The sequence below is a fragment of the Choloepus didactylus genome, chromosome 16 (genome assembly GCF_015220235.1).
Source record: "Choloepus didactylus isolate mChoDid1 chromosome 16, mChoDid1.pri, whole genome shotgun sequence".
In the NCBI taxonomy this organism is placed as follows: domain Eukaryota; kingdom Metazoa; phylum Chordata; class Mammalia; order Pilosa; family Megalonychidae; genus Choloepus; species Choloepus didactylus.
Window position 1 is genome coordinate 36,899,801 of NC_051322.1, and position 12,841 is coordinate 36,912,641.

The window sequence follows — 12,841 nt, forward strand, 5'->3', positions numbered from 1 at the left end:
ATATGTATAAAATACAGATGACAAGAAGGTAGTCATTAAATACAGACATTTCTGAAAAATTGATTAAATTATGAATCTATTTTATTTGCATATTATTATGTAAGGGGCCACAGATTTAGTAGGGACTAAAATGTGAAATTATAATTGGAAATCAAAGGAATTTGTAGGAATTCACTGTAAAATTCCACTCATAACTGAATTCCTTCCATGTCTCACTATATTGGGCAGTAGGAAAAACATTGAAATCTGAGTTATGAGTATTTGGTTCCAGGCTCTGCTCAATCTCTAACTAATGGGATAAACTTGAAAAAGTTACTTGCCCTCCGGGTCTCATATATCTCATCCATAAAGTGAGAACTTTGGACCAAATGATTTGAAAGGAAACTTTCAGATCTAAATTACAGAAACCTTATCTTCTCAGAAATAAATTTACTGAAATGAATCTAGGGTGTAAGATTGCAGTAGAATCTTCCTTTAAGTATTTTATTGGCATTTTGCATATGGGTCCCCATCCTACCTCCTGAGTAATACACAGCCCTGTTCAGTCATTCTAAATGTTTGTAAAAGGGCCTGTACTTTCTTTACCTCCATAATAATGATTGACAACTGTAGACTATTCTTCTTTATTCCATAGAAATTCCAAGGCCAGCTGCAGCCTATTTGAGTTCCTACAGTGGTCTCCACTCAAAGAAGTAGAGTCCTAAAAAAAGGGGGGAGGGGGATTTTGTGAAACTACTTATTATCTCATGCTGGTGAGAGATGCTGATTCCCAGGATACCTCTCAGTCAAGTGTAAAAAGGATCCTGAGAGCCAAGATGTACCTAGTGGGATAAATCAAGGCATTTTATCTCACAGCCCTTTATTCCAAGGGTCTGACCACCTGTTAGAAAACCTTCTAGACAAGATCACAAGAAAAGTTCCTGGGCCACGCAGAGCCATCACTTTACTGAGTGACATGATTTTCTAGCCTTGGTTTCCTAATATAGCAAATGAAAGGGTGAAAACAGAGTAGTGGCTTTCAAACTAATTTTTAAGCTAAAAATATATAAAATGGGTACAAATGGAGCTGCTTGCTGACCCCATGAAATATCAGAGTTATGGGCCATTGACAGAACAGCAGAGTAGCATTCAATAGAGGCCCCCAAATCATGGACAGTGGGTTCTGTGTCTCAAGTTGTCTAAGATTAACCTAGGCTTTCTATTTATTATTTTCTAAGTATTCAGGCTTCAAAAAAGGATTTCCATGACTGCTTTGATGAGAATAGTTAAGAACACAAGAATTTAAGCTGGGAGAGCAGTTTTGCAGTTCATTTAGTGACCAGGAATAGTGGAGATGTTGAAGAGAGATAGATCTTAGCAATATTTTTATGCAGTGACAACAATATTCCTTGGTGGTTTGGATAAGGGGAATAAGAAAGGGAGCTGAGGGAATGCTGACTTCAAGGTTTTTGACCTGAAAACCTGAAGGATGGAGTTGCTATTAACTTAAATGGGAATATTCTGGGAAAGTAGATTATATTTTCATATAATTCTTGTAATGTAATATTCCGTATAAAATACCATTATTTAACAATGAACACTACATACTACATATTTTATAATTAATATACTTTTAATAGCTATATAATTATGTTTATATATATTTTAATAAGGAATTCCAGGAACTCAAGCTTAGATATTTAAAGTTGGAGATGATTGACATGTTCATGAATCCCCTAGTATGTTTCCCTATGCATATATCATATGATACACACATTTGGAATCATACCCTACACTTCTATTAACTTTTGCATATATCATATAATATACACATTTGGAATCATACCCTACACTTCTATTAACTTTTTATCTTGGATCTGGATGAGTAGGGAACGTATCTGTTAAACGATGCAGAACAAATTGGAAATTAATTTCTGCTGCTTCTTATATCAAATGTCTTCTCCAAGTTCTCTCAAGAAGGTCAGACACTTAGTCTCTGATAAATAACCCAAGGAATTTCCTTAATGTAATTGACTGGAATGAGCCACACTTTTTATTTTGTGAAGCAGGCAAAAATACGTGGCAGATGGGACAGACCGAACTCTTCAGGCCAAGCTGATGACATATGGTGTACTTTAGCAGAAGGACAGGCATGTCTCTAATGTCATTACAGTGAAAGTTTCATGAAGGATAGATTTTTGTGTAACGCCCAGCCTCATAAGTATGAGGTTTGTCCCATCGGTACATCTCTGGGTTTTGTAAAGAAACAAACAAAAACTGCCTTTAATTGGTTCTCAAGCAATTACCGCCAGATCAAATTGCTTTGAAGGTGGGTCTGCCTTATTGTGACAGGGCTGCCATCGCAAATACCACAGCTGGTAGGCTGAAACAACAGGATTTTATCATCTCACAGTTCTGGAGGCCCAAAGTCCTAAATCAAGGTGTTAGCAAACCATGCTTTCTCCAAAGTCTGTAGTGTTCTGGGGCTGGCTTGTCAGCAGCCCAAGACTTGGTTTCTGTCTCTGTCACACGGTCATCCTTTTCCTGTCTGTGTCCAAACCTCCTCTGCTTATAAGGACTTCAGTCATATTAGACTAAGGTCCACCCTGATTAAGTTTGGCTTAGCCTTAACTAATAACATCTTCAAATATCCTATTTACAAATGAGTTCACACCCACAGGGCCAAGGGTCAGGACTTGCACATGTGTTTCTGGGGGACATGATTCAATCCCTGGCATGGGTTTTTCATTCTAGTTCAGACAACCCCCTAATAAGTTTGCTGCTGAAAACACTGTCACACAAAAGTAAGTGACCTAAACAAATGTTAATTTCCCCTTAATATAATTTCCTCTCTTACATTAAGGAGGAACTAATATTTGTACTTTTTATCCTTTATAAAAACTAGGCCTCTCTTTCCTGCACATCCCTCCACTTTTTTCCCCATTATGGAGCTCTTGGCTCTTTCCTGTCCCCAGAAGACCTGCCTTCAGTTTCAAGGGAAACCACTCTAGCTACAAATGGTTGCCTTTTGCTACCCAAAATTAATAGTGACGGGTCCTTTATGCTCTTTGCTTTCAAATCTCCCTCTAAAACAAAGGTGATAAAGAGAGGGGCTATAGAAGACGGTTGTGTAAGAATGTAGCTTATGAGGGGTGACAATGGGATTGGGAATGCCATAAGGACCAAACTCCACTTTGTCTAGTTTATGGATGGATGTGTAGAAAAGTAGGGGAAGGAAACAAACAGACAAAGGTACCCAGTGTTCTTTTTTACTTCAATTGCTCTTTTTCACTCTAATTATTATTCTTGTTATTTTTGTGTGTGTGCTAATGAAGGTGTCAGGGATTGATTTAGGTGATGAATGTACAACTATGTAATGGTACTGTAAACAATCGAAAGTACAATTTGTTTTGTATGACTGCGTGGTATGTGAATATATCTCAATAAAATGATGATAAAAAAACAAAAAAAAAAACAAAAAAAAAACAAAATAAAAAAAACAAAACAAAAAAAAAAAAAAAGAGAGGGGCTATAGATTTGTTGTACTCACAAAACATATGGTTAATAATCAGGTCAAATTTCTATCTTCATATTCTAAGCACAGTAAATCTATTATAGCTGGTACAAATAATTGTAATATCTTAAGTTGAATTGGCATTTGGGAGGAAAGCAGAAGGGGAAAAGATATGTCCAGTATATTGGTGAGGGGCCCTGGAGCAAAAAAAGAACACCATAAAAATAATCAGTGTCTTGGAAAGAAGGTACCTCTGCAAAAGAAGCAGATGTGCAAAAGCAAAAACAAGAGGTAATCAAAGAAAAACTTGCTATTTGTTGGTGTTTGCCTCTGGGCAACTGTGCAGAATTGTAACCAGGGCGGTATCCTTTGGAACACAGAAAAAATTCCTGCGATGACAGGAGTTACAGGGTGTTTTAAACTTCAGCCTAATACAAACCAGCTCCCTCCTACAGCTCCAAGTGTTAGTCTCTTGGCATGTGGCCTAGAGGCCCCACAGTTGACAGTTTCGATAATGGCCAGAGTGACTTTGTCCACTGGAATGGAGTGTTCCATGAAATGAACAACAGCACACATACCAGGCCCTAGCTGACCCCAAAGTTCACAGTAGGTGTCTGCAAAATAGGAAATTTACCTGCAAATCAGGAACAGCAGCTTTTAGACAACAGTCCTTGATTAGGGGACTTTATATATGGTGGCATCTACAAAAGAGCTCAGACACTGGAAGCTTGTCCAGAGCAGGTGACTGAATTTTATTAGAGTATCCTAGAGAAAATTATCCTTCTTTGCTGATATACCCACAACAGTGACTCCAACAGTGTCTCTTACCCACACAGTACATTCTAATAACTATTTAATACACCTTTCAATGAAGGAGCCTTAGTTCACTCTATTGGGTCATGGTCCTGGTACCTGGCAGGTTGGATGCCATAGTCAATCTTATATTTTTATGAAACAATGTGATTGTTCTTGGTGAAAAAATTGTTGTGCCATGAACTACTCGTCGTAAAAGAATGTCGTTTCATTATTTTTTTCTTTTTTTTTTTATTCTTAGTTTGGATCTTTATCAAAGTATAATTTATCTCCAGAAATCCTAAAACTCTAAGATAGTTATGCAGGTGAGTTACTGGGGTGTGCTGTAGGGAGCAACACCTCCATGAGAGTGAGAGAACCAGGATTGCTCAGAGGGAGAAGTTGAATTGTGATGGAATCACAACAGCAACATTAGCTAACCCCATGGAGATGGCACTTTGGAGATGGTCCTAATTGAGGTGAGGGGGCTGGGCCTATGTACCTGTGCATAAAACAGTCATAAGTTACAGGCTGCCCTTGGAGAGAGGGGGCAACCTTAGTAGAAACAGCTCCATTTGGCTGAGGGCAATTTCCAGAAAGGGATACAACTATGAGCTTTTAGCAGCCATGTCCCTGGCAGCTGAGGAACGAGTGCTCAGTCCTCGAAGGGGCCCTAGTCAGCCCATGAAGGTCATCCACTACAGTCCACAGCTTACTCCCTCAGATACACTTACTTTATATTCTAAATTAATCTAAATTAATCTCATCTGGAAACAGCTCCTCCAGGATTCTGGGTTTTGTTTCCCGAGAAAATTTATAAAAGAAGAGTTTATAGGGAATGATAGTCGCTACCACTGCAAGTGATCTTGAGCCTGTAATTGGTAGCTGTTTCCTTCCTCTACTACTCACTCTAGATTCCCCACATCCTTGTGCAGCATCTCCTCTGGTCAAGGGGGCTTGCATGGTAGGGTTGCCCAGACTCTCGTGCCAAGGTGTCCGAGTGCCTGGTCACAATACTCCTCTCAGGTCATGGTGACTGCACTTGCCCATTTATCATCAAAATTGGGCAGGGGGTTACCAAAAGATGCCCCAGTGGATCATCTGGGTGCAAACATATTCTATGGTAGAACTGAATTATGTACCCCAACACAGACATGTTATTAATCTTAATTCATATTCCTGTGGATGTGAAACCACTGAAAATAGGACTTCTTGAAGATGTTATTTTTAGTTAAGTTGTGACCAAACTGAATGAGGACAGGTTTAATCCATATTACTGGAGGCCTTATAAAGAGAAGAAAACTGGAAGCCAGAAGTTGGAGAAGGCGACAGGAAGAAGCCATAAGTGAGTGGAAATCAGAAGAGCAGATGAGCAGAGGGCATCGCCGTGACAGGAGGCAGAAATACAAGCCAATGAACCCCAAGGATTGCTGGCAGCCAGGACCAGAACACTACAGGTGCAGGGAGAAAGCAAGCCTTGCCAGTATCTTGATTTTGGACTTCTTCTAGCCTTAAAACCATGAGCCAATAAATTCCTGTTGTTAAGCCAAAACCATTTTTTTGTGATATTTGTGATAGCAGTTTTGGCAAACATTTTCCTTATCCTAACTGTGTAAACACAGATTGACTACTTCCCTGGTGATGAGGGTCAAGGATAAATGCATGGATGGTGATTCCTTTCATTGCCTGCTGGTCTTTTCAAACAAGGAATCTGAAATGTCCAGGAGGCAGTTTAACAATCTTGCTGTGTTCTCTGATAGAATTATTTCTATCCAGGAACAAGGAAATGTAGACCCAAACAGTGTAGAATTGTAGAGACAGGAAGCACAATTTCTCCTAAATAGTTATGGGAGTGTGATAATGAATAAGACCAATCATATATTGACCCCTTAGTTTCCAGGACCCACATAGTCTACCTACTGGGAACACAGCAGACTATAAAAATGATTAGGGGACCGCCCAAGTTGCCGAAGCAGTCGGAAGCTTTTATGGCTGTGGCAGTGACTGCCAGAAAGTATGTTATGTATAAAAGTGGACACTTCCCATGATAAATGAAAATGGACAATTCTTTAAGAGGAGAAGTACTGAATCTTTATAAAAATCTGCTGGTCTCGGGTCTCTTAGGTGGCGGCGGCGGTAGCTGCGCCGCAGCGGGGCCAGGGCGAGCGGGGCGCGTGGAGAAGGGGCCCCAGCGGCCGGGACGCCAGAGCGGCGTGCGGCGCGGCGCGGCCCGGGACCATGTCCCCCGGGAGCAAGGTGAAGAGCGAGTACATGAAGCGCTACAAGGACCCGCGGTGGGACATGTACGGACCCTGCTACCGCGAGCTGCTGCACTACCGCCTGAGCCGCCGGCTGCTGGAGCAGGCGCACAACCCCTGGTTCTGGGAAGACTGGGGCCAGGCCAGCACCTCGGATGACTCGTCGTCGTCGGGCGGCGGGGGCTCCCCGTGCCCCGCGCCCCAGGAAGCTCCGGCCTCGCCCCCGCCGCCCTCTCCGCCCAGGCCCGCGGCGCAGGAGAGGCGGGAGAGGCCGGAGAGCGGCGCGGCGCCAGAGCCGGAGGCCTTGGGGGGAGAGATCCGGGACGCCGGCGCCGCGGATTCCCCGGATTCATGAGTCAGCATTACGAGCCAAGACCAGAAGACAGGTGGAAAAAAGGAAACTAGTTGCTCAAAGGCAACGTGCTCACTCTGTGAATGTGGAGAAAAATATAAAGGTTAAATCTTCTTCCTCAGATAATCCATGGATGACAGAATACATGAGATGCTATTCAGCAAGAGCTTGAAGAAACAGTTGCTTGGACATCCTCTTTTAAAAAGTGTAAAAGAAAAAAACAGAACAACCATCAAAAGAAACTGGACATGGGTTTAAGAAACCAACTGATTATGCAAGGTTTTTCTTAGGGAATTTCCAAATGATTGTCAAATATTTTGATGAATCTTGGCCACCTACCTCAGCAGTAGGACAGACAGTTGAAGCCATAGACATTTGAAGTTATTTATGAAGATGATTCCCTAAATCTTTGATATTCTTATAAAGGTTTTGTTTTAAAGCATCTTAATCTTTTAAGATACTGACACCAAATGCCTTTAAATGGCTATGGATGCTTAACAGATTTAGTCTTGTTCTGAATTAACTATTCAAACTCCATAGCTAATAAGATCATTCCGTCTTGCAACATAAGACTCATTTTCTTTATGTGCAGTTTTCTTAGTGAAAGAATTAATATCAAATCACAAATGAGTTTCAACTGTAGTATTCAGTCCATGTATAATAAAATGAGAACTTTGGTTGTTACTGAAAAATTAAACTTACTTGTATTTCAGTTTAGCATCACTTCATGTTGTAGACCATGATATTTAAGGCTTATCTGAGCTGAGTAAAGGTCATCTTTTCTCTTTAAATTATCATCCAGCCACTTATTTAATAGTTCAAATACATTCCAATAAACAAAGTACCAGTGTAATATATATTTAGTGTAGAAGTGAAGTTTTTTTTTAAGTCAAAGACTGTCACATTATTATTACTATTTTTTTTCCTAAATATTGCAAGAGTGTTTAGAAAACATAATGGGGAATTAAAGCACTTACTGGAGTCTGGCTTCTTGGTGCACACCCACTATAGACTTTTGCATCTTGCATAATAATTGGCAATGACATTTAGAACTTGCAGTTTGAAAATTCATTTAATTTGTAAATTGAGATTATCTGGCCCACTGAGGATGCAGGAAGACCAGTAAGATATCAATTAGAGCTGTTGCTCATCTCCACTTTCTGTTTTCCTGTACCAAACTTAACAATGATCAAGTCTGGATGATGTAAAATATTCATAATTTTGGTTGAAATACATTACCATTTGATTCCTAGTCAGAAGATCTCATATATGGAAGTTAATATGAGAATGGTGGTGTATATATAAGCACAAATGTAAGAATTTAAGTGGAGTATTCCTTGTCTTTAGTACATTTGCTTTTTGGATAGAAAAATGGTTTTAAAAAATAATGGTTTTCATCAAAGACTAAGGTCTTCTCTATCTAGTAGAGATGGAATCTATTAGGAGGGTGAGTATAAAAATTCTTTATAAGATAAGAAAGGTACCTTGCTTAAGCCAACTTAACAGCGCAAGCTGTGTGAATGAAAATTTTGTCCAAGACTGAGCATTTCCTTGATGTGTTTACTCTGGGTCTTTAATGTACTATATTCAATTATTAGAATTGGTTTTATTCCACATAAGTTCTTCACACACTGTACTAAGCTCTGAAAGATCATACTAAAGAATCGTAAGCGTTTTGTTTATAAAATTTTTACTCTATTTGCATAGTTTTGAGGTGAATTCTTGTACATGGAGAGTTCTCCTGATCATTGAGGTGTGAGGAAATCTTAATTCTACATGTGGTCCAAAACAACCTCGCTAGTAATTTTGGTAAATTTTGGTGTTACTATTTTAAACACTGCAGGTACCAAAAGATCAAATTAAAATGCAATGTGCAATGGTGTAGCTGACTGTGAAAACTGTTGCTTTTAAAACCACTTCTTGCATGTTAGGTTTTAGCCAACAAGCTCAAGCTTTTCATGTTGCATCTGACAATCTTAGGAAAGATGGCCTCAAGGAGTAATTCAGACTCCACATTGATGGGCTGCCTTAGAAACCTGATTTTCTCTTGGGCTTTGAACAAGCTGGTCTTTCTCTAGTTTAAAAAACAAGACTCATGTGCTTACTACTGAAAACTCCAGATACTGATAAGACCTAGAAGGCAAATACTGACATTTGTTCCCCATTCTTTTTAAGTAGAGGACAAATGAACAAGATTTTTAAAGTACTTTTGAGGTGCATGAGTAACAAATGAAGCAATATGAATTAACTGTGAGTCCCCTTCCATTGTCTAAGTCCTTTTGAACCTATAAAAACTTTTTAAGTTGTAATAATTCTATGGTCCTACTTTCTTCTTTACATCCTAGAAACTAATGTGTTTATAATCATGTTCTTAATTCTTGGGACAAATTGCAAGACAGTGAGATAGCTAAAATGATCTTTCATGTTGAAAAGTTTCAAACTGAGAATACAATGATATTTAAAGTATAGAATAAAATAATTGCTATATAAGACTCTTTAACATTTTGGTTTTGAGTTCTTAATTAAAAGAATTCCCATAAAAAAAAAAAAAAAAAAAAAAAAAAAAAATCTGCTGTATCTTGGAAGAGACTATCCAAAAGGAGACAATTACTTTAAAAGGCATCTGAAGAATGTTTTCCTTAAAAACAAAGATGTGAAGGACCCAGAGAAGTTCAAAGAACTTATTGGATGGGGTGAATTTGTAATGAAAGAGCTAGAAGACTTATACTTTCTTAGGAAATACACAGCTATGAAACAATGCTATTTTTATGATGTCAACAAAACTAACTGATTATTACTATAATTTGGCTGAAAATCAGTGCCAGCTGTTTATCGATACCAAATATTTTTAAATAATTCTGACTCAAAATGGACAAGATATACATGTGTAAAAAATACTTGAGCTACCTTATTGAATTAAAGTTAATTCTATTCATTTAAGAGCCTTATCAACAACACTATATCCTCAATTTTTATACTACAATAGTAATTTAGCTATATGATGTTACCAACTACCACTTACAAATTTATTAATAAACACCCAATTTTGGAATGAAAATATAAGAAAATTTCTCAACTTCATTAGGTTTTAGTCAATTATTTTTAGCCCATTTCTCCATTTTACTGACAAGAGCATGTCATCTAAGCAAAATAATTTCTTAAACATTTATTTCCCTTAACTTTTAAAGGAGTAACTTATTTTTGACCTAATATGGTACATTAATAGCATATATTCAAGGATCACTGCAAAACAAATAGCACCTGGTAATGATTTAAATGCAATCATAGAAATAATAAAATGTGTGGAGTCAGACTGACTTCTGACTTTGAAATAACCTGCCAGTGACTGGCATTAGATACACATCTATTCAGTCGCTTCCATTATTAATTTTGCTGCTGGCTCCCTTTAGCCCTTAAAACAAATCACCTCTTATATATCAGTTAACTTCTTTGGTAAAAAGTAATAAATAATGTTATTCTGTAAAAAAAAAAAAAAATTCAATGATTAGGGATTTAACGGCATTCTGGATGACAGTGTTTTATCCTTTCCAAGCTGGTGCCTTCACTGAATCTATAAAAAGATATTACAGAGATTTATCAGGCCAGCAGCTTCTGTGTGATATATGATAGGACCAGTGGACCCCACAGTCATATCATCTTTGTTGTATAGTGAGTTCCATGGTCTGATGTGACATTACGCAATATCCTGTGTCAGTGAAAAAACCCTCTGTAAGGGCTCTTGGAGGTAAAGGCAAACCATACACAGAATATTTGTTAATTCTTGTCCAGAGGATTTATTGCCCCTTCCAGGGTAGAAAGGGTCCATTTTAATCACCTCACCATTAAGTGACTGGTTAGTATCCTCAAGAGATGTTGTAAAAGCACTGGTCTCTTGCTTTCTGGTTGGACCCTTAGTGAAGCAGAATTACGATTGGCCTTAGTTAGAAGGATCCCTTGCCTCTTGGGCCAACATTATCATTTCATCCCTGAATTTATTGTGCTGACAATAAATTGACTGATGACAGAGACTAATTGATGTCAATTGACTGAGTCAGTCTTCCAATGTCTCCTCTGTAATGGATACTTTCTGGTGTCCATTTACATGGGATACAACAATTTTCACACTTAGTTCCCACTTTCATAGATCCATCCATACTTCTCTTCCACAGATATTTTTAAAAATCCCTGATCTTCAAATATTTCCCCTTCCAGCCAAACCATTCCACTGCCCATGAGTCATATGTATTTGTACTTGGGGCCATATTTCTTTTGGCACTAAGAGGATGATCAGGTGCAGTGGCCAGAGATCTGATTGGGAGAATTTTCCCCTCAGCACTAACTTTCAGGACCCCCAGTGAGTGGGACCATAGTGGAGCAACAGTCCATTTCAACTTGCAACTACATATTAAAGTGATCCATTTCTGAATCAAACTTATTTTTCCTCATTCATAAGATGATCATAAGAGATTCCCCATGTGGCCATAGGTATGCTTTGAGCGGGGAGATACCAGGGCAACCAGGAAAGATGATATGGGGCTCCCTGCTTATGCACCTTAACTGACCCCTCTGGCCCTGCTCCTGCTCATTCTTGCACATTCCTGCATATACACTTCCATCATGCAATGTGCTGTTGCTGGGTCTGCTGATCTTATGATTCGGTGGGTGTGATCATTAAGTTCATGTGTCAACTCAGCCAAGTTATGGTGTCCAGCTTTTTGGTTAAGCAAGTGATGGCCTAATTGTTACTGCATTATATTTTGTGGACTTAAATCATCAGTAAGTTAATTTCATCTATGGCTGATCATATCTACAATCAAATGAGATTGCCTTCAGCTATGAGAGAAGTTTCATTCAATCAGTTGAAGGACTTAAAGGGAAAACTGATGATTTCAGCAGTAGGAAGGGAGAATTTCCATCTCTATTTCAGCCAGTCACCTTTTCCTGGGGAATTCATTGAAAACTTGCATTGGAATTCCCAGCTTGGGTGGCCTGCCTACGGAATTCACTCTTGTCCATCCCCACAGTCACCTGAGTCAATTTCTATAATAAGTCTCATAATATTTACATATCACATATATATCTTACTGGTTCTGTTTCCCTGGAGAATCCTGACTAATACAGGGTTCTGTATTAGTGGGTCTGATTGAAACCAGCTCTTGATGGAAAGTCTGACCACCTGGTACCTTAATTTGCAATGGTCAGCATCTACCAGGGTACAGTATCACAGTGAGAGCTGTTTTGCAAATAGCGTATAATTCTCTGCTGCAAATGGCTTAATGTTACCAGAGAATGCTACATTGTGATTCTATTATTGGAGCATGCTCTAAATTCCACATAACATCTATTTATCCAACCCTCCCCTAAATAACAACTATAAATTCTGAACAAAATATGAAAAACAATTATTGGAAAATATAGGAGAGTGGCAAAAAGCAGCAGATAATGGAGGCTTGTAGACAGTTGGGAAGAGGGAGTTCTGTCATGGGTAAATTTTCTGTTTCTCATCGCTTTAAACCTGAGAGCAGCCTCCATGCTATACCATGTAGGATGGCTAAAACTCAGAAAACCTTAAGTTTTACTGGCTTTCAGATTCAGCAGACAGAGTCTGGGGCTAAATAGGGGCTGGAAATGACAGAGAAAAATCCAAGAGAGACACAGAGATCAGGAGCCCCCAATTACATATATGAACTGCCCGATTACCTATCAGATATCTGTACAGCACATACACAAGGGAGACTCAAAGAAGTCTAGTTAATATTATAAGACCTCAACTTTGATTTCAGCTGTCACTCGTAGGGGAAACAAAATTTACATTTTTATTCTACCTAAGTTAACTTTCTGCTTAAAAAATAGAAAAGAACATTTTATTCTTTAAGGAAAAGTAACAGAATTCAGAGTAGCAGCGTCGTATTAACAGCATTCCAGGGTACAGCCCCACGTTATTCA

At 38.7% G+C, this 12,841-nt stretch overlaps 1 protein-coding gene across 1 annotated transcript; it reads left to right on the forward strand.

Annotated features, from left to right (window-relative positions):
* The first annotated feature begins 6,336 nt into the window (after positions 1-6,336).
* Positions 6,337-9,686, forward strand: LOC119511482 (electron transfer flavoprotein regulatory factor 1-like). The gene is made up of 2 exons (XM_037805932.1): positions 6,337-6,381; positions 9,459-9,686. The coding sequence occupies exons 1-2, from the start codon at positions 6,337-6,339 to the stop codon at positions 9,684-9,686; spliced, it is 273 nt and encodes a 90-aa protein (XP_037661860.1).
* The last annotated feature ends 3,155 nt before the right edge of the window (positions 9,687-12,841 follow it).